The sequence below is a fragment of the Oncorhynchus tshawytscha genome, linkage group LG03 (genome assembly GCF_018296145.1).
Source record: "Oncorhynchus tshawytscha isolate Ot180627B linkage group LG03, Otsh_v2.0, whole genome shotgun sequence".
NCBI classification, from domain to species: Eukaryota; Metazoa; Chordata; class Actinopteri; order Salmoniformes; family Salmonidae; genus Oncorhynchus; species Oncorhynchus tshawytscha.
The window spans coordinates 21261847-21284601 of record NC_056431.1 but is presented as its reverse complement, the minus strand read 5'-3'; the positions used below and the strand labels follow the sequence as shown (position 1 = coordinate 21284601).

Genomic DNA, 22755 nt, shown 5'->3' with positions numbered 1-22755 from the left:
AAAATTCCGCCGGTGTAAAACATGCCTATACGGGTGTACGCGCGAGATTAATCGAACCTCCTCAAACCAGCACCTGCGCAGATTCGTGGCTCCCGTCCCGTTGTTCAATTGTTGTCTAATTCGGGTGGGTTGTTTGATTTCATTGGCTGTTAGCATCTACTACAGTTCCCGCCTCCCAGACAGCGCGGAAGTGTGCCCTCCCCTGACAACGTTTTGGTGTTGTTGTCAACCAGCCACTTTTAGTGCAGGTGAAAGGATTTACAACCCGAGGAACACCTGAAACTTTTGAGTAGAGATGCACTGTACTCCTTTTCAGGTGTGTGTTTTCCGCCTGCCTTTCTGAATAATGTCAAATTATTTGTAAATGTAAACTAGTTTATGAGTCTGAAGAGGTGGCTATCTGCAAAATGTCTCTTTAGTTTTCTTCATAACTATGTAAAGCTAGATATCTAGCAGTATCCACTTACATTCAAATCATCTTAAAGCTGAATTCGCACGTGGGAACATGGCAGACAATGACCGCAATTTAGTAAACTTTGAGGTCTCGGCGGATGAAGATTTAACAGACACTGGCAGCTACACAGATGATGGAGATTCGTCATCCTGGGAAGAATTTGCAGATTACGTGCGTAGTGGGCCAATCCAGCCATACTTGTTCGAACCAATGGTCGGCGATACATCGCCACCGAGGAGAAGAGATTATGACACCGACGAGACCGAGGAAGAAGAACAGGAGGAGCGGGTACCAGTCACCGACCCACCAAGGTAGTTCACCATAGTCTATCCAGCTTGTTTTGTTTAGGCTATATCTATCTTCTGATCAGTTCACTCTCCAAGTAGACTGGATTCCATGAACCGTTACATAAGGTTGGGTTCCTGGCTAGGTTACCAAATCCAGAGGAAAAATAAAGGGTGCATTTCAGTCCAACTTCCAAAAGGACTTCATTCATCTCTTTTCCGATTGCCCTGAGCAGCAGGGGTGTGTTCATTATGTCTTGTAAATGAAACCGTTTACAGTTCAAGAATCCAACGGAAGCAAACGAAACGGGAACTACCAGAATTTGTCCAATAGAAACTCTAGTTTTCGTTTCAAAACGTTTTGAAACAGTATGTTTAATGAATACACCCCAGGTCTTGACCCTCTGTATGTTGTACTGCCGTTGCCCAGACGCCCAGGCTTTTTGTGGCACGCCATGTTTGCAGCTCTGATCTCTGGATGCACAAGAATGTTTTTAAATGTATAGTTCTGCACAGAGCTGGCTTGTGTGGCAGTGTCTATTAGATCCTTACCTGTGCTGTAGGAGCCACTGTTCAAGTCCCAATTTCAGCTCTCCCTCTAAACTAGTTCCTGGTAGTCATCCATCATCTTACATACTAGAAAATACTCTAGTGGTTAGTCTCTTGATTAGAGTTTCTGTTCAATTAGTAAAATAAAAATGTAGGAAAGGAGATAAATAAGCCAGGATTATTGACATGCACACAGCAATAGACTTTTCTCACACAAGTGTACCATGCCTGTTTTGGCTTCAAAACATGCAAACCTAGACAACATTTATTTATCAGCAGATTATATTTTTGTTTGCATAGTATGTTTCTGCTTTTCAACCCCTACTTATCTTGCAGTTATCAAACAACAAACAAGTTTCGAGAAAGGAAAAAAAGGAGCACTTTGTTTCCCTTTTATTATACTGTCACCTTCCAGTAATATGAACATAGGATTACTGAACCTCTTGGCTCCCCTAATTTCCTACAGGCCTGGTTTTAACAAAAACATCCTCACCTTACCATCATCTGCTACTATAACTGCACTGGGGATATTATCTAGCTGTCTAGCAGATCCATTTAACAGATATAAGCAAAACATGTTGGACTGACTTCATGAGCACATCCCATTTGTTACTGTATGTTTGAAACGTCACAGCTGTTCTGGTAGCTAATCATATGTCACGTTACTTGAACCGCAGTTGCTATTATCATACGAGGAAATAGCTAGCTTTAAATTCAACACTGAATAATCGGTGAAGAATTGGCAAATATTCGGGTGAAATCGGAAGATTTAACTTCACAGGTAGGAGCTATCGAGTAAGTTAGTAAGTAACTAGCTAGCTAACTTCATACAGCTAATGGGAACGTTAGCTCAGGGCTAGCTCGCGAACTGCTTGCTAAAAGCTAACGCAGCTGTGAGCTACCTAGCTAACTTACTTGTCGTTTTTTTGGTCAATATTCGTGTGAAATTGATTGGACCATCACTTTTGTAGAGGTTCCATCTACAATTAATATGGATTTCCATCAAGTGAACGCTGACATGAAAATGTTTTGTTTGACCATGTTTGCTTCAAGGCATGGATGTTAGCCAGTCAGCTAGTTTAGCTAGATAGCTATGGCAGCTTCCATGAGCGTTAACGTTAGACCACACAGTATCTTTGTTTAGGCAGTAGCTAGCTAACGTTAAAGTTAGCTAGGTAACGACCCAATTTAAATTATATTAGCCACATTATACCATGGATATTGTTGAATACTCGTTTCTGATTGGCTTCAAGAGAATTTTAGACCGTCCATTATTTTCCTATAGGCATGGTAGAATTCAATGGCCATTTTATACGTTTGAACTGCTTTTTGATAGCAAAAGTCGAATTGAAAACATTATTGAAATCGATTTTCCTAATAGCAAGCTAGGACTGATGGCTTGGTTAGCTTAACTAGTAACTCTGTTTGTTTCGTTACCAAGGCAACTACTACAGCAATATAGTTAACTTGCTTGCTACTTCAGTGGATGTGGTAAAAGTGTTAAAGGTGCACTATGCAGAAATAACTGTGCCATTTCCTGTTAGCTAACACTCTAATAGTTTGCCTAATTTAAGTTTAATGACACAACAGTTTCGAGAATCATTGTATCATCTAAATTGCTGTGAAATATATTTTCCATAACCAAACATATTGTATTTTCAGCTGTTTGAAGCTGGTGTACTGAAACGAAAGTAAAAGATGAACAAAAAATACTTAAGAACGGAAGCATAAAACTAGCGCACATAGAACATATTTACTGCATATACTTGCTTTCAATGAGAACGACAGATCTATAACTCACTTTTCTATGTGAATTTGGTTAGGTCGCAGCTTTGTTATAACCATGGTATAAAAGAGGTAATCAACTCAGGGCTCTATGTGTTCTCAGGAAAATATTGCAACTCTGTGGACGATTAGTTCCACTCCGCTAGCGTGTAGCCCCTCATTGATTATCCCTTACATAATGTTATTCATGACAGCATTGATATGATACTCTATTCTATTGCCCCTGTCACTTTACACACAGGGTGAACTTAACCATGGAGGAACCGGGTGCTGATATAGAGGTGACTGTCAAAACTTTGGACTCCCAGAGCCGAAGTTACACTGTAGGCGGCCAGGTACGTTCTCATTTCCAATAGAGCACTTTCACAGTAGCCTTACATGTACTGGATATAGGCCTAATCTTCACACCAGTGTCTTTTTCCCAGTTGACAGTGAAAGAGTTCAAGGAGCACATTGCCACTTCAGTTGGGATTCCTGTGGACAAACAGAGGCTGATCTACCAGGGCCGAGTCCTGCAGGATGAGAGGACACTGACAGAGTACAGTGAGTAATGCTGTCTGTGGAGCGGTCTGGAATTAATACAAAACGGCCACATGCTAATAAACATGAAATTAGTCCCGACAGTTTGATCTGGAGCAGCACACAGCTGCAGCAAAGCATCTGTCAACACAGAACAGAAACGCAGCAAACAGCCAGACATCTTTGTCTCAATCAAATTTATTTATAAAGCCTGTTTTTTTTACATCAGCCGATGTCACAAAGTGCTGTACAGACACCCAGCCTAAAACCCCAAACCGCAAGCAATGCAGATGTAGAAGCACATTGTCTAAATGTGATATATAGAATAACTCTCTTATTCACTTATTCCATGACTTACAAGGCCAGTAATGCACAGATGTAAGCGTATTATACAACTGCACACCAACAGAACTCTTGCGTACCCATCATGTAATTGCTGTTTGGCTGCTATGCACATCACCTGATAGATTGATGGAGCACATGAATAGAGATGATATTCCTTGTTCTCTATTTCCTCTGTGTCTCAGACGTTGGTGGAAAAGTCATCCACCTGGTGGAGCGGGCCCCCCCTCAGCCCTCCCAGCCAGGCTCGGGGTCAGGGGTAGCGGAGGCCGGAGCGACGTCCTCCTCTACCACCTCCCAGGGAACGTCCCAAGTGCCCCCACAGGACCGCAACGCCAACAGCTATGTCATGCTGGGGACCTTCAACCTCCCGGTTAACGTCATGGACCCTCAGCAGATCCAGGTACAGCTTTTGTGTGTGTTTTGGATCAAATTTGTCATTGTTCCATGCTTTATAATGATATCCTGAGCGCCTGGTGTGGATCAGTACTGATATCTAGCCTATACCGTCTACTACACTCTTCTTAGATGTCAGTCCAGCAAATGATGTCAGGCTTGGGAGAGAATGCAAGGAATGCCAGAGTCAGCACCAGCACCGGGGTAAGAAATCAAATATATGATTTATAACATAGATATAAATCCATACATGAGGATGCCTACTATCTTTTTCTATACAGTTGAAGTCAGAGGTTTACATACACCTTAGCCAAATACATTTAAAGTCAGTTTTTCACTATTCCTGACACTTAATCCTAGTAAAAATTCCCAGTCTTAGGTCAGTTAGGATCACCACTTTATTTTAAGAAAGTACAATGTCAGAATAATAGTAGAGAGAATGATTTATTTCAGCTTTTATTTCTTTCAACACATTCCCAGTTGGTCAGCAGTTTACATACACTCAATTAGTATTTGGTAGCATTGCCTTTAAATTGTTTAACGTGAAACATTTCAGGTATCCTTCCCACAATAAGTTGGGTGAATTTTGGCCCATTCCTCCTGACAGAGCTGGTGTAACCGAGTCAGGTTTCTAGGCCTTATTGCTCGCACACGCTTTTTCAGTTCTGCCCACAAATTTTCTATAGGATCGAGGTCAGGACTTTGATGGCCACTCTAATACCTTGACTTTAAGCCATTTTGCCACAACTTTGGAAGTATGCTTTGGATCGTTGTCCATTTTGAAGACCCATTTGCGACCAAGCTTTAACTTACTGACTGATGTCTTGATGTTGCTTCAATATATCCACATATTGTTCCTTCCTCATGATGCCATCTATTATGTGCACTAGTCTCCTCTTGCAGCAAAGCACCACCACAACATGATGCTGCCACCCCCGTGCTTCACGGTTGGAATGGTGTTCTTCGGCTTGCAAGCCTCCCCCTTTTTCCTCCAAACATAACGATGGTCATTATTGCCAAACAGTTCTATTTTTGTTCTTCAGACCAGAGGACATTTCTCCAAATAGTACGATCTTTGTCCCCATGTGCAGTTGCAAACCATAGTCTGGCTTTTTTATGACGGTTTTGAAGCAGTGGCTTCTTCCTTGCTGAGCAGCCTTTCAGGTTATGTCAATATAGGACTTGTTTTACTGTGTATATAGATACTTTTTTACCTGTTTCCTCCAGCATCTTCACAAGGTCCTTTGCTGCTGTTCTGGGATTGATTTGCACTTTTCGCACCAAAGTACGTTCATCTCTAGGAGATCGAACGCGTCTCCATTCCTGAGCGGTATGACGGCTGCGTGGTCCCATGGTGTTCATACTTGCATACTATTGTTTGTACAGATGAACGTGGTACCTTCAGGCGTTTGGAAATTGCTCCCAAGGATGAACCAGACTTGTGGAGGTCTACACATTTTTTTTCTGAGGTCTTGACTGATTTCTTTTGATTTTCCCATGATGTCAAGCAAAGAGGCAATGAGTTTGAAGGTAGGCCTTGAAGTACACCCACAGGTACACCTCCAATTGACTCAAATGATGTCAATTAGCCTATCAGAAGCTTCTAAAGCCTTGTATTCATTTTCTGGAATTTTCCAAGCTGTTTAAAGGCACAGTCAACTTAGTGTATATAAACTTCTGACCCACTGGAATTGTGATACAGTGAATGGTAAGTGAAATAATCTGTCTGTAAACAATTGTTGGAAAAATTACTTGATTCACGCACAAACTAGATGTCCTAACTGACTTGCCAAAACTATAGTTTGTTAACAAGAAGTTTGTGGAGTGGTTAAAAAACAAGTTTTAATGACTCCAACCTAAGTGTATGTAAACTTCCGACTTCAACTGTATATACAAAATGCTGTGAATAAACATGTTGAGTAGCTGTCAACTAATACTTTTGCTGTCACAGAGCAATGGTTCCATGAATGTGCACATTGATATGGACCAATCGGTTCAGAGTGAGCCCAGGCTGAGACTGCTATTGGCTGAGAACTTGCTGAGGGACACCAATGCTCTCATCGAGAGGATGGAGGTGAGGTTTTAAGTTATAAAGATTATAACAACTAGGAATACCCACCGTATAGACCTAGTTTTTAATTAATAAACTGGCTCAAACGTGAAACATAAGTATTTGGACAAAATGTTATTTGAAAATATTCTAGGGAGTCTCAGAAAGCAGGTCTATTTGAGTTCGAAGTCATTCAATTAAGATGACTGCGCAACATCCTCCCCTTACCTGCTACCTTGTCGCTCAATCTCAGGGTCAACCAAGCGGCACCTCGGCCCAACCAGATTCTGCTGCTGCAGCACCTCCTCCCTCTTCCTCCTCCACTCCCTCTCCCTCCACCCAGCCCATGGACACGTCTCCACCTCCATCTACTACCCCTCCATCCTTCTCTTCCTCCACTCAAACAGAGGGAGCCGCTCAAGCTGGACCCAAGTAAGACGTTATTGCTTACTATCGCTGTCCTGCATGTGTTTTTGTTGTTGTTGCTCTATACTGAAGAAAAAGGATGCTGGATGAATTACAAATGTATCAAACTTGTTTAGGGCATTTAATGTGAAATAAGAAGAATAGGGCTTAATCCGGAACTTGAGACATGCACGCAAAATGTTTCACACAGAATCTGCCATTGACATCAACACAATGAAAGTTGACTTTAGACATTGGTTGCAGACGACACCATTCTGTATACTTCTGGCCCTTCTTTGGACACTGTGTTAACAAACCTCATGGCGAGCTTCAATACCATACAACACTCCTTCCGTGGCCTCCAACTGCTCTGAAAATCTAGTAAAACTAAATGCATGCTCTTCAACCGATCACATTCCGTACCCGCCCGCCCGACTAGCATCACTACTCTGGACAGTTCTGACTTAGGATATGTGGACAAAAACCTAGGTGTCTGGTTAGACTGTAAACTTTCCTTCCAGACTCACATTAAGCACCTCTCAATCCAAAATTAAATCTAGAATCGGCTTCCTATTTTGCAACAGCCTCCTTAACTCATGCTGCTAAACATACCCTTGTAAAACTGACTATCCTACCAATCCTCGACTTCGGCGACGTCATTTACAAAATAGCCTCCAACACTCTACTCAGCAAACTGGATGTAGTCTATCACCATGCCATGTTTTCTCACCCATGCCCCATACACTACCCACCATTGTGACCTGTATGCTCTCGTTGGCTGGCCCTCGCTTCATATTCGTCGCCAAACCCACTGGCTCCAGGTCATCTATAAGTCTTTGCTAGGTGAAGCCAAGCCTTATCTCAGCTCACTGGTCACCATAGCAACACCCACCCGTAGCACGCACTCCAGCAGGTATATTTCACTGGTCATCCCCAAAGCCAACTCTTCCTTTGGCCGCCTTTCCTTCCTTTCAGTTCTCTGCTGCCAATGACTGGAACTAATTGCAAAAATCACTGAAACTGGAGACTTATATCTCCCTCGCTAACTTTAAGCATCAGCTGTCAGAGCAGATCACTGCACCTGTACACAGCCAATCTGTTATTTATTTTTGCACTACAGTATCTCTACTTGCACATCATCATCTGCACATCTATCACTCCAGTGTATAATTGCTAAATTGTAATTATTTCTCCACTATGGCCTATTTATTGCCTTACCTCCCTAATCCTACTACATTTGCACACACTTTATAGAGTTTTTCTGTTGTGTTATTGACTGTGCGTTTGTTTATCCCATGTGTAACTCTGTGTTGGTTTTGTCGCATTATCTTGGCCAGGTCGCAGTTGTAAATGAGAACTTGTTCTCAACTGGCCTACCTGGTAAAGTACATGAACCTGTGATGCATGTAAATAAGGACAACTTCTCCCCTTGACAGTCACCCCAGCCCAGCAGAGCTGGTGGAGATGCTTTCAGAGCTGAGGAGGGTGGAGGAGAGACTTCAGCCATTCGTCCAGAGAACACACACTATCCTAGAGTCTGCTACCACCGCAGAATACGCCAACGCCGTAAGCTTTTCACCGCTGCATTCCTCATAACTTAGTGCTTTGTGGTTAGGTACAATTCACACAAACGTCATGAGTGTTTGCTGTATTGCCTTAAATTGCAGTCGGACATCTTACAATTCTTGTCACTTTCCCCACAAGACTACCTGAATAAAATATCAAAACACACGTTCTCAGGAAATGTCTTAAGCCCTCTTCTTGTCACACACAGGAAAGAGAGGAGGACCAGCGGATTCTCAACCTGGTGGGCGAGGCCCTCCGTCTCCTGGGCAATGCCCTGGTTGCCCTTAGTGACCTGCGCTGCAACCTGCTGAGCCCCACCCCACGCCACCTACACGTGATCCGGCCAATGTCTCACTACACCTCCCCAGTGTCCATGCCTGGAGCCGTTCACCATCACATCCCGCTACATGTTAGTCGGTGTTGTATCCCATTGTCAAACTTGTTTTGTTGCCACCTAGCAGACACTTAGACCTATTACATTATTTCTGTCTTACGTACACTACCAGTCAAAAGTTTGGACACACCTACTCATTCAAGGGTTTTTCTTTATTTTTACTTTATTTTTACTATTTTCTACATTGCAGAATAATAGTGAAGACATCAAAACTATGAAATAACACATGGAATTATGTAGTAACCAAAAAAGTGTTAAACAAATCAAAAAATATTTTATATTTGAGATTCTTCAAAGTAGCCACCCTTTGCTTTGATGACAGCTTTGCACACTTGGCATTCTCTCAATTAACAGGTGTGCCTTCTTAAAAGTTCATTTGTTGGGACACCTGTTAATTGAAATGCATTCCAGGTGACGACCTCATGAAACTGTCATCAAGGCAAAGGGTGACTGTTTGAAGAATCTCAAATATAAAAAATATTTAGATTTTTAACACTTTTTTTTGGTAATTTCATGATTACCTATGTTATACACATGGAATTATGTAGTAACCAAAAAAGTGTTAAACAAATCAAAAAATATTTTATATTTGAGATTCTTCAAAGTAGCCACCCTTTGCTTTGATGACAGCTTTGCACACTTGGCATTCTCTCAATTAACAGGTGTGCCTTCTTAAAAGTTCATTTGTTGGGACACCTGTTAATTGAAATGCATTCCAGGTGACGACCTCATGAAACTGTCATCAAGGCAAAGGGTGACTGTTTGAAGAATCTCAAATATAAAAAATATTTAGATTTTTAACACTTTTTTTTGGTAATTTCATGATTACCTATGTTATTTCATAATTTTGATGTCTTCACGATTATTCTACAATGTAGAAAATAGTCAAAATAAAAACCCTTGAATGAGTAGGTGTTCTAAAACTTTTGACCGGTAGTGTATTTAGTTACATTGGTTCGTGTAAACTTCATTTGATATCGTTTGCCAATGGAACACAGTATGTCAATTACATTTTGAAACTCATCTGCAGATGAACCTGGGAGCCACGGTCACGATGGCGTCCAATGGCAGACCAGCTACAGAGGAACAGGCACAGCCCAGTCAGGCCGCCGGCCAATCGGACCAGCCAGGTCAGGGACAGACCTCTCCTTCACAGCCTCCTCCGTCCAATCAGCAGGCTGGACAGGGACAGCCCGGCCCCCGGGTCATCAGGATCAGCCACCAGACAATGCCGGTGGTCATGATGCAGATGAACACGGACGGTGTGTTGTCCCGTACCCGCCACTGATTGAATGCTTTACCACAACATGTCCATCTGTTTCTCATCCACAAATGGCCCATTGGAAGTGAATAGCTCTACCGTTGCATTTATTCCCTATTGCCAAATGGTATTTTCTGAGAGAAAGTTTTCCTTCTTTGACTGATAGTCAAAGTACCGTACAGGTCCCTGTGCTGCTCAAATCGATAGGTCTCGTTCAATTTTGGAAGGGTGTTTTTCTTGTATGTGCTTGTTAAACCAAAGTCCATTTGTTTCTACACACTGTTTACAGTTCAAACATTGTGTTCGTGTGTTTACAGACTCTGGTGTTCCTCAGGCAGCTGGACAGCCCAACGCTGCAGGAATGGGGCAGCCAGGTGAGTGTTGGTAACACTTCATGATAATGGTTTAGTACCTGTGGTTGTATCTCCGAAAAACTGGGGACCAGAGGAAAGCCCAATATACCTGAATCCAATATTCAAGGCACAAAGAAACCTTTTCTTATCCTTTCTCCCCAGGCTTCCAAATGCCTCCCGGTGTTCAGATGAACCCAGACTTCATGCAGTCCATCATGCAGCAGATCGCCCAGTACACAGAGGCTGTGGCTGCTGCCACCGGGGGCACCATCCCTGGCCAACCCCTCCAGCCTACCCCCCCAGGCTCCACTACTACCTCTTCCACCACCACCACTGGCCCTTGCACCACCACCACCACTGGCCCTAACACCCCTGCCACCACCCCCACGGCCCCCCCTCTGCCTTCTCCTGGGGCACCCCAGGCCAGGGTGGTGTTTACTCGGCCCACCTTTGCCCCCAGGGTCCCTCCACCCGCCTTTGGCACGCGGGGGGCCACCATCAACCTTAGAGCTAGCGTGCCCCCCATGATGGGTCAGCAACCAGGACAGGTGAGCATGTTTGTGATAGGGGGTTTGGTGCAGGACTGAGGTTAATGGCTTGTAGAGTTCAGTCAAGTTTTGACAAGGAGTTGTCAGACTTGGAATTTCAGTCGGAGACTTTCATGTTTTGCTAGTCATTGTGGGCATTTTCCATCAACAGTACCAATTGTCTTATGCTGTAGTGCTCTGAAAGTCTTAATGGCATAGCCACGTTTGTATTATATGCTTATAGAAACTGTTGACCTATGACCTCTTCCCCCAAAGCCCTTCCCTCCTGCTGCCCTCAATCAGATGATCAGTGGACTGGTGGGACAACTCCTAATGCCTGGACAGATGGGTATGCTGTCTTAGAAATACCATATACACCCCACCTCTCTAGACTCCTTTTTTTGGGGTGGGTGGTTTTGCTTAGTTAACACAGAGGATTCACTTTTAGTGTGATGGTTAAGTGTACTATAAGCCCATTGTAATTTCTTTCCTCTCTTCCTTCCCCCCCCAGCTGGTCAAACAGCCACCACCTCTGCCTCTCATACCTTCTCCTCAGCTTCTCATACCTTCTCCTCATCCTCCTCCAACTCTTCTTCTTCCTCCTCTGGCCCTATCCCCACCCCTGCTCCTAGCACCACTGTTCCCCCAGGCCAGTCTGGAGCCATACCCACCATGCCCCAGGGAGCTCCCCCTGACCTGGCCCAGCTCCTGGGCTCTCTCCTGGGGACAGCGGGGACAGTTCCTGGGGCCATGGGACCCTCCATCACTGTGACCATGCCTGGAGTACCTGCCTTCGTCCAGGGAGTGTCTGACTTCATGCAGGTCAGTGTCTGGATCGGAGTTTGTTCCAAGTGTATTTTGTGGATTAGGACACATAGCCGTAGTGCCTGTTAGAACCGAATGGTTGAAACCAAGATGACATCATCCTCCAGTTAACTGACGTATACCAAAATACCATAATGGTTTCTTAACTACATATCTTTCATATGATACATTTTATTTTCTCGCTGTCCATCATCTCACTCTCTATCTCAGGCCTCCGGACCAGTTTTCCCACCACCCCCCAACGGTGCCCAACAGCCCCTTGCCTCTGGCACCCCCACCCCTCCACCCGGGACCACCCCTAACCCTCCCACGGGGGACGGTGCCGGGGCCCAGGGAGAGGCCCTGAATCCGGAGTTGTTCACTGGGATTGTACAGGGGGTCCTGTCTACCATGATGGGCTCCCTGGGCTCTCCTCAGAGCAACACTGAGAGCATCGCCCAGTTCATCCAGAGGCTCTCCGAGACCAGCAACATCTTCACACCCGGCACAGGGGACGCCATGGGTAAGAGTCTTGTTTGCTTTATTTTTTCTTTCTTCCCTTTTTTTCTAGTTTCCCTCTTTCCCTTTTTCTTGAACCTTGCTCTCGCTTTCTGTCTATGAATTGTAATCTCTTTCTCCCGCGTTCCCTCTTTCTCCTGCGTTCCCTCTCTCCCGTGCTCTCTCTTCCTCAGTGTTTTTGTTTCATGTCCACACATTTGTCTCTATTCCCTCAGGTTTCTTTGGAGATCTACTGACCCTAGTGTGTCAGAACTTCTCCATGGTGGACCTGGTCTTGCTGCTCCACGGACAGAACCAGCCCCTGGGCCGCATCCAGACCCAGCTGTCTCAGTTCTTCACCCAGCATTACCTCAATGGGAGCGAGCCCACCGACCACAATGTCGCTGTGAGTGGGCCACCGTCTATATAACCGCCTCTATCTGGGATGTTACTGTCACCTGTCATTACTGTTATGCGTCCATTACGGTCACCTGTCATTAGTTTCACCTGTTATTAGTGTCACTGCACATGGGGCTAGATGAGCTACTTGATGAGTCTCATTATCTCTCCCGCTTTGGTTCTTTCACTGTGATCATAGGCTGCTGCTGATGGTCTCATCAATGAACTTGAGGAGTACATTACCGAGAGCTTTGTAAGTACCGTAGTTCACTTGGGCTGCCCCCTTTTATTGTCAGTGGTCTTCAAATTGCTCAATAATATCAGTCACTTTTTAAATTCTCCCTGTGGCCAGTTGGTCAGAGGTGAATCTATCCCTCATATTTCTCTCTTTGTCTTGGTCCTTCAGTCTTCAGTGGCAGTGTTGGAGGGTGTCAACGTCACTCAGACCAACCTGTCCTTCTTCAGGCGGCAGTTAACGCGTATCGCCACACACATACTCCGCTGCACAGGTAACATTGTCTTTATTGTGCCAAATTGGCGCAATTCATCAGACCTGGCCTATGAATGTCAGTGCTTTTGTCACTTATTGCTGTGTTTTCACCTCCTGTAGACAACACGTTTGGGCCGCAGCTGCTGCAGATGTGCAACCAGGGGTTGTTTGAGTGTCTGGCCCTCAACCTGTACTGTCTGAGAGGAGAGCAGAGTGCCCTCACTTCTGTCATCAACCACCGCATAGTCAGTACACACACTCAATGTTCCTTATGACATGATATACAACCTACAACTCAATGTCTATTCTCCTTCCCTCCAGTTTGTCTCTGTCAGATGATTTATAATACTCTTTCTATAGATTAGAAAAAAATAGCTAAATGGATATGACCAGACTGAAATCTGGTCAGTAGGTTGTGATTGACCCCCTCTCCCGTTACAGAGGACGTTGTCGACTGACATGAACCCCAGCCTGGTGAACTGGCTGACCAGTATGATGACCATGAGGCTGCAGGTCATCCTGGAGCACATCCCCGTCACAGAGGACCAGATACTGCATTATGCCGTCCACACACAGCAGGTAATTACACACACACACACCATCTCTCAAACAGGTCATAATGTTTTTTTATTTTTAAGCACACCGTTAGTGTTCTAGAAGGCTCATTTACTGGACTACTATCTAACAATGCACATGGATACCATCATTTTCTAATCAAGTGTCCGTTACGATAATTGTCATAGATTCCATTACCAGATTCCACTCAAGCAATATATGTTACATGGTTTCTTTCCAAGGGGGAGGCTTCTAATGCACAGGAGCCTCAACGTGCCCAGATCATAGAGGTGAGTGTTTCAAAATGTATTTGTAAGATTAATTTTGTTGTCCTCAAAATACCTTGGTGTGTTGTCTCTTTTTAGTTCCTCGCCATAACTCTCTTTTCTCTATCCCACCTTAGATGGAGGACACTCACTCCCCAGCCCCGGCCACCACAGCTGAAGAAGCCATGGCGTCGTCACAGGAGACTAGGGCAGAGCCTAGGGAAACTGGAGCCACCGGAGGTGCTGCGCCATTGGGTGGCGCCATGGCAGCAGCTGAAGCCAGCGGGAGGGAGGAGCCTGGTAGAGAGACCGAGGCCTGGGCTGCTGCCGTCCCTGCTGTAAGATCACTGTTCAGCTCTCTCCCACTACTTGTCCAATTCTTCTCTCGTCCACTTTAGTTGCTTTGCCATTCTCTGTCTTCCACATTGTTTTCTCTGTTTTACATACAAGCTTCTAGTTGAATTTATACTGAATTTTTTGCAAACCTTTCGTTGACTTGTAGTTCGGATTCTTGGGAGAAAGAAAATGATCCAACAATGGAAGTGTAATCGCCTAATCAGATCTGCATCCAAACCCATTCAAGTCTTAAAATCCAATGTGCAGTTATATGGTTCTCGATAGTGAGTTTAACTGTCTGTCATTCTGATCATGTCTGTCTGTGTGATAGGAGTGGGTACCCATCATCAGACATGACCTGATCACCCAGAGGAAGATGAAGGCCCAGCCTCCCATGTCTGATGCCTATTTACATGGGATGCCTGCCAAACGCAGGAAGGTAAATAGATTGCCTGTGCATGAAACTAACTTATGTACAAAAGACAAGCCCTGATCTCACTAGTCTTCCGTTTATAGGAGGCATCCTGCAAGCTTTGTTGGCATTCCTGGCTGTAGTTGACCCTCCATGGGCTAAAACATGGGAGCCTTGCTGTATCAGGGCTAACGTAAACTCTGATCACATTGTAGTATCAGCATGCTATGTTCAACATCTGAGTGCGAGGGCTTATGCTTGTACTAAGTTGGATTGGCGTATGACCAGTGTGTGTGTTTTCAGACAGGACAGGGGGACGGCGCTCTTCTCTCCCTCTCCGACGCAGTGAGCAGGGCTGCAAGGACGGCCGAAGTCAGGCCAGTCACTTCCCCAGACCACCTGCAGGAGGAGCTTGACAGCCCTGAGCTCCAGGAGGCATATGCAGAGCAGGTACAGTCCTCCACTAACACTCACTGACAGAAAAACAAGCTGTTCCATCATTCCATGGCTTCTCCTAATATTACAGATGTCACACATTGACACGATTGTAAATGGTCATTAGGGAGCTGCCACTGACGGTTATATGCCGTGGTGGAAAAAGTACCTATTTTCTAGTCAAGATACCTTAATAGAAAATGACTCAAGTAAAAGTCACCCAGTAAAATACTACTCAAGTATCAAAAGTAAATTCCTTGTAAATTTGGCAAACCAGATGGCACTGTTTGTTCTTCATTTGTGGATAGCCAGGGGCACTCTGACAACCAGACATAATTTACGAACAAAGCATGTGTTTAGTGAGTCCACCAGATCAGAGGCAATAGAGATGACCAGGGATGTTCTCTTGATAAGTGTGCGAATTGGACAATGTCTATCCTGCTAAGCATTCAAAAAGTACATTTTCTTTAGGAATGTAAGTGAAGTAAAAGTTAACTATAAATTGTAAAGCAAACTAAAGCATTTTGCACCACTGGTTGTGATTTTCAATATTGAACGATGATGCATTTAATGTTGAACGACACTTTTTGTAATTGCCACCTCTGTCCTCTGTATCAGGTGAAGAAAGACATAAAGAAGCGAGTGAGAGAGGACCCGGACTTCAGCTCTCAGCAGTTCCCCAACACACACAGAGCTTTTTCATCAGACTCATAACCTAACCACAACTTGTTTTGCAACCTGATGAAATTTTACACATAACCAACCTGTACACATCCTCACCATCCTTTACTTTTGGATTGCTCAGTATCACAACTGAATGCAGTTAAGCCTAAATCTAATTTATTTATAAAGCCCTTCTTACATCAGCTGATATCTCAGTGCTGTACAGAAACCCAGCCTAAAACCCCAAACACCAAGCAATGCAGGTGTAGAAGCACGGTGGCAAGGGAAAAACTCCCTAGAAAAAGGCTAGAACCTAGGAAAATCAGGTGCCTATCAATTTTTTGTTGTTGTACCAGACACATCTCCTTTTGACTAAATTACTGACTGATTTATTTTTCCAGTGCCTATTTTTCCCCTGCCCTCCTGGTGATGGAACACACCTGATTTGACAAGTTTGTCTTTATTTTATGGATGACTTACTTTTGACCTTATATCTGCAATGCTGTTTTGTTTAGTGTTATCATGTTAATATTATCCTGCCTATATATCTTACCTGTTGTGTTTTTCATTAGCTTCCCTGAAAATAAAAATGGCTTATTTCAAGAGTATGCTTTCATGGGATGAAAATGTGTGCTGAATAAATAACTTGGTGTTTAATGGTGCTTGTGGAAAAACAAGTACCAGCCTTTCAGTTGTCTAGGGCAGTGGTCACCAACCTTTGCAATCAAAAAGCAAGCAGAGCCACCAGACTTTTATTACATTACCTTCATAAAAACAGTTCTGTAAGAATGAGGTTTGTGCAGTAGGCCTAATACATCACAGCATATTGGCTATATTTAACCTTATTTTAACTAGGCAAGTCAGTTAAAAACAATGACTGCCTAGCCCAGCCAAACCCAGACGACACTCCCCTGACAATATTGTTCTCAGACCAGATAATATTTCATTTGAGCTTTGAATACAAAATAGATAACCAATAGATTGGTGTAGCAATTGGAAGGCACAGCTCAGCATAAATTAAAATAACTTGCTTTTATATTTTACTGGGCTAATTGTAATGGTGCTTTCAAGTCGGAGGTTTAGAATTGCCAGTTTGAAATATTTGGGGGTTTCGAGTTGGATGACCGTTCTAAACGATCTTTCCCAGTCGGATCTAGTTTTCTTCTCCTGATTTCCCAATTGTCTCGGACGCACTAAAGTCGGAGATTTTCAAGTTGTTTTGAACATGGCATTAGTCTCAGCTGACGGAGAGCACAGCATCTGGTGCGCCTCACTGTCCCTGCTATCTCCTTCCTTTCCTCCGGTGACACTGACCCGAGAGGGGACACAGTCTTACACCTGATGGCGAAACGCAGTCGCACCACATCTAACTCGTGCACAAATTCGTGTTGTTCCTTTGACCGGAGAAAGTTGAATATTAAAAATAGACCTAATAACAGCGGGAGTGAAAGCTTGGATAAGCGCGTTTTGTTTTGCAAGTGTTGTATAAAGATTGACAGTGCTGAATCAAATGTTACATTAATTCAGTCATAAAACAGCAGCTCTTTGCTGTATTCTTTGACAATCTCTGTAGTCATGCTTTGAACGTTATGAAATCTTACGTCGGATAGTATTCAACTGTTGCGGCCGAGGTCTTGGAAGCCTGTAAGCACAGTGATGTGAGCTATGCGATTGGCCAGCACAGTTTTAGCCCCAGTTCTCCCAGTCAGGTGGAGTTTGTTTATTTCAGACAAATTAAATGGTTCAAAATTGGAACACGTTGCCTCCCGGTGCACATGGCTTCTGAATCAAGTGCGCATACCGCCAACAGCGCAACACAAAGGGAACGCAAGCCTTTATCTTTGACTTTTGTTTGAAGATCGACCGGTTGGTGACCTACTGGTCTAGGGGATTGACAACATATTTCACCATGCGAATGACCGTTACCACTGCCAGCTAGTGGCACTATACACTATCACAGAACAGCTCACATTTGTTCCGCATGTGCTAAGTTGATCATACAAATACAAGAGTCCGTTTGTTTAGCTTTGCTTTAACATTGTGTTAAGATTGATTTACGTATGGTGATGCCTTCATGAACAGGTTGGGCAGGCTATAGAAGAATAAAAGGGACTACACAGTCAGCTCCTGGTTCCTATCCTTTTGGAAGGCAGGAATGTAGCCTAGGCGTGACTAACAGCACTAAGTTACATTTTCTTAGTAGGTCATAAGACTGCATTGCAACTCACTGTGCTCTGTATCTAAAGTAGATCTGAGGGGTTTGGCCAAATGAGGCAAGGCAAGTTGCTATGCAAACCCCAATGTTCACTGGAGAACAGTTAAACTAGTGTGAGTTGGATGAAGCATTGAAGTCACACTACCCCATTTCCAGTGAAGAAATCACCTCAGTAAATTATTTTCTTCCTGAATCTCCTTTTGAGAATTGTATTTTTTTTAGTTGTGACATTGTCAATGCGAGTGATAATAGCCTAAAGTAGATGTTTAGAAATGGGTTGTAATATGAACTGATACGCTTGACGCATCCAGATCTCAAATTAATAGGGTGATATGGCCTAACCATTTAGAAACACAGATTAAAAAAAAGCTTAATGTTTGTACTGGTACATGCCCTGTGAAGTGATCAACGCCATCTAAACTTTAGTAGAGTTGAATCTGAAAAAGAAGCTGAATCTGTTGGCATCCGTATGACATCTAAGACACACACCACCCCCACCCCCAATACACGCAACAAAGACAGCACTGTGTAGGTACCCAAAGAAAGCCGGGTTTGAAACTGGGAATCCACAGACAGCTTACCAGGAAACATTACGCTCTGCCTGTGCTCTGTTTGTATAAGGTGTGCACAGTAGGTTTATGACATTTGATCACTACTCCAATCAGTGACCTCAGTCAAATTTAACCTTAAAGTAACTGCTCTCAATTTCAGTGTCCATCACTCAAGATTCAAATGGAATTGGAATTGTTTGTTTTCATTAACTTTGTAAAAAACAGTCAATAGTATTAGATATCAACGCATAGTTATATTATCACAGCAATATCTGAATAGGAAACAGTCGTAGATGAGTCAAAGGATCTAAATACAAATGCATGACAGTGCAAAGTTGAGTTCATGAACAGGCTAGTTATAGAAATGCACCAGAGTTTGGATGGGAATCCTTCTGATTTCTGTATCTGTGCGTTAGCCACACTCCCAGGATCTGAAATTAGATGGGAGAAAAAAAATTAATGTGATTAAATTAATACTAAAGCACAATACACAGTGAGTGTACAAAACATTAGAACACCTTCCTAATATTGAGTTGCACCCACTTTTGCCCTCAAAAGCCTCAATTCATTGGGGAATGGACTTTACAAGGTGAGACGTGTTCCACAGGGATGCTGGCCCATGTTGGACTCCAATGTGTCCAAACGTAGTGTCAAGTTGGCTGGATGTCCTGGTGGACCATTCTTGATACCCATGGCAAAGTGTTGAGTATGAAAACCCCCGCAGCGTCGCAGTTCTTGACACACTCAAACTGGTGAGCCTGGCACCTACCACCATACCCCATTGAAAGGCACTTAAATATTTTGTCTTGACCATTCACTCCCTAAATGGCAGTCCATGTCTCAAGGCTTGAAAATCCTTCTTTAACCAGTGTCCTCCCTGTCATCTACACTGATTGAAGTGGATTTAATAAGTGACATCAATAAGGGATCATAGCTTTCACCTGGTCAGTCTGTCATGGAAAGAGCAGGTGTTCCTAATGTTTTGTACACTCAGTGTAGATATCAAGATTTGGAATTGTTGAAATCATTTCTGAAGCCAAAAAGTCTAAATCAAAAGTCTAAAATGTAGAGTGTCGATGACATAATATAAAGATGCAGACAGTAAAAGTCCCCAATACAGAGTATTATGTTTTCAGTTCCAATTTACATAGTAAAAGGCTGTGGGATTCCTATGTTACACAGCAAGTTCTACCCATTGCCAGTGCAATGCTATGAGGCTACAGCAGGTTGCTAACCTCTGTGAAGCTGAAGAAGCATCCAATCCCACCCACAAAGCGTAAAACCTCCTCAGCATGACTTTGGATGATTGGAGCACAAGGGTCACAGGATAATGGGTTGGAGAAACAGTCCTGTAGTGTGAGGAAGCAAGTCGAGAGGACATCATTTAAGTCATGTCCATCACTATCTGACAAACATGTTGCTGGTTTACACTGATAACAAGCCAGAGTCTTTACCGCGTCACAGGTGCCATTATAGTTTGGATGGTAGAAGCCACAGCAGTTTAGAGTTCTCTCCACATCCTTCTGAGTGGCCTCCGACTTGTTCCAGCCCACCTCTAGGAGTTCTTTCTACAGTGGGGGAAATGGATGAAGCGGTGCAGGGAGATTTGAATTCTGTGACCAGAGCCTCATTCAGCATGTCATCAATCAGAGTGCTTCTTTGCGATCAACTGGAAATTATTCACACTTTCCATTTATGTTGTGCCTTATCCATTTGTTAAATATCTAATACAAGACACAGAAGGAAAGTATGAATGATTTCCAGTATTTATTTATTTATTTAAGGTGTTCTACAGATTAAGTGGTCATGAATCACATAATATATTGTCACGTACCTGCTGCTCTTTACTGATAGCCAGACATGCGGCAGATACTGACAGCTGCACCACGAACACCAGGAACAGAATAATCATGTACTGAGGCCAATTAAGGAAGCTCACATGTGACAACCCTCTGGAAACAAACTAGGCAACGCGAGGCTGTGTATTTGAAAGAGAATTGTTCATAAAGTGAGAAAATAGCAGTTAAGAGTAGTCTGGGTACACATTGCAACTAAGAACCTCTAGTATACAACAGTCCTCGGTTTCAGTAGGTGTTGTAGTTCGTATTCACTTAACCATGTAATGATAGGGGACATGAATAAAACACATTACAACCACACAAAACCAATCATATCACATGAAGGTGATGAAAAGTGAGTGGATCTAGGATCAGCTTCCTTTCCAATCCTAATCTTAACCATTAGTTGGGAAAAATACAAAAAACATGACCCATCAGTGTCTAGGGGCAACGTCACCCTAGTCCTGATTGAAGGATACAAAGAACAGCAGGACCTGGTGGTGCATCAGGGCTCCACAGAGGCCCACGAAGGCCACAAATAACAGGAAGATGCCCACGCCAACGACTCCAGCCACCACCCGAATACTGGAGACGAGGCCAAACCATTTCCCCCAAGCAGCTACTCCAATCAGCAGCAAGCTCACCATCTGAAGACCAAGCACAATACAAAGTGATGACAGAAGTCCACTAGGAACGGAAAAGCACTTAAAAAGGACACTTCATGCTGATTTCTTTGATGTGGGCAAAGTCAACACCATCTCATATTTAGGCTACAACCTTCAGGTTGATTAAAGTCTTTAGACAGATGTTATGAAATAAATACATACATTTGATACATAATACAATATTTATTGATACATTGGGAAAGTATCACATTGAGTACTTTGATTATATTATACATTAATTGCAATAATTGTATGACAATAATTTATCACTCTATACAGATATGGTTTAGACAAGTGGTTCCCAACCTTTTTCAGTTACTGTACCACCAACATAAATTTGCACCAACATAAATTTGCTCTGCCCCGAGTAACCCTGAAGTAAAATGTACTTATGGGATTACAAGTAGGCTTATGGTATCATGAGGCTTCTTAAATACCCCCAGAGGTCCTAGTACACCTGGTTGGGAACCAATAATTTAGACTTTGCATTAACTGAGAGACATTGTGTCAACTGTTTGGAATGTAGCCTACTATCATTTTGATAGGTGTCACAACGACTTAATTTGCATGATAGCCCTTCTTGCCCTGGCTATATCATTCTTGACTAGAATCATGTTGGCTTTTGCACTTTCATTAATAGCCGATCATCGAAAAACAATTCGTACCCATATGGAAACATCTTTGCGTGGTACTTACAACATAAAGTATGTTCAGAGCGCATAGGGAATTCTTCGTGCAAACAAATCCTCCGCAAACCATCTCGAACAAAGAAATTATCAGACTCAAATGTGTCTGAGTTGGAAAAGTAAGAAGTCTTATCATTGAATGAAAAACACTGACTGTGGCGTTTTTAAGGTGTGTAGGATTCAAAGGAGGGACAAGTCAAGGGAAATAGGTTTTCAATTTACCGGATTGGTCGTCTTGAAATGATGACTTCACATATGCAAATGCTGCTAAAAAAAATGTGTGATGGCTGAGCAAGTAATTACCCAAGTGTTATTTTAATCACCAGATACTGTGTATGTTTATTTATTTATCATTTACTTAACTAGGAAAATCAGTTAAGAACACATTCTTATTTACAATGACAGTCTAACCTGGTCAAACTCGAACGACGCTGGGCCAATTGTGCGCTGCCCTATGGGACTCACAATCACGACCGGTTGTAATACAGCCTGGAATCGAACCAGGGTATGTAGTGACACCTCTAGCACTGAGACGCAGTGCCTTTTTGACCGCTGCGCCATTCTGGAGGTTTACTAGGACTAGGCTGCACTGTAAGACATTTCACATAAAATATTCCCTTACAAAAAAAGATTGCAATCAGAGTGCAGTAAACTGCAAATAATATGTCCAAAAATAGTTTATTTTTTTACTATAGTAATTTTGCAGTGTCACTGCAGTTAGAGTGCAGTATAACTGCAGTTCAACTGCAGTACACTACAGTTGTTATGTAATTACTGCTCCAAAATACCACAGTGGACTGCAGTTACTGCATTTTACTGCAGTTTCAAAACTGCAATCTTTTTGTAGGGTAAACCCCTACAAAAAAAGGGTAAACCCCTACAAAAAAAGATTGCAGTTTTGAAACTGCAGTAAAAGTGCAGTAACTGCAGTCCACTGTGGTATTTTGGAGCAGTAATTACAGAATAACTGTAGTGTACTACAGTTACACTTCAAAATTACTGCAGTAAAAAAAATGCTATTTTTGATGAGGAAAAATACTTTTGAAACAATGGGAGC

The 22755-nt window shown here is 43.1% G+C and overlaps 2 protein-coding genes across 5 annotated transcripts; one reads left to right on the top strand and one right to left on the bottom strand.

The window, feature by feature from the left end:
* Positions 1-232: 232 nt before the first annotated feature.
* On the top strand, positions 233-16348 carry LOC112230897 (large proline-rich protein BAG6). Of its 4 annotated transcripts, none has more exons than XM_024397270.2 (25): positions 233-765; positions 3314-3407; positions 3498-3615; positions 4119-4336; positions 4462-4533; positions 6281-6403; positions 6633-6811; positions 8221-8350; positions 8559-8759; positions 9775-9874; positions 10323-10379; positions 10521-10906; positions 11162-11234; positions 11397-11707; positions 11921-12212; positions 12424-12593; positions 12786-12839; positions 12993-13095; positions 13197-13321; positions 13518-13655; positions 13874-13921; positions 14035-14235; positions 14565-14672; positions 14949-15095; positions 15699-16348. In XM_024397270.2, exons 1-25 carry the CDS (start codon positions 506-508, stop codon positions 15792-15794), a joined length of 3804 nt encoding a protein of 1267 aa, XP_024253038.1. In that variant the 5' UTR covers positions 233-505; the 3' UTR covers positions 15795-16348. The 4 variants fall into 4 exon arrangements, with proteins under 4 accessions (XP_024253038.1, XP_024253030.1, XP_024253047.1 ...); XM_024397262.2 differs by having other exon boundaries at positions 234-765; positions 9775-10006; XM_024397279.2 differs by lacking the exon at positions 233-765 and adding an exon at positions 1897-2068 and having other exon boundaries at positions 9775-10006.
* A 131-nt stretch (positions 16349-16479) lies between these two features.
* Positions 16480-21877, bottom strand: LOC112230919 (tetraspanin-13). The gene is made up of 6 exons (XM_024397311.2): positions 21709-21877; positions 20827-20994; positions 20344-20424; positions 19964-20077; positions 19745-19858; positions 16480-18940 (listed from the first exon to the last, which is right to left on the bottom strand). Exons 1-6 carry the CDS (start codon positions 21832-21834, stop codon positions 18866-18868), a joined length of 678 nt encoding a protein of 225 aa, XP_024253079.1. The 5' UTR covers positions 21835-21877; the 3' UTR covers positions 16480-18865.
* Positions 21878-22755: the final 878 nt, after the last annotated feature.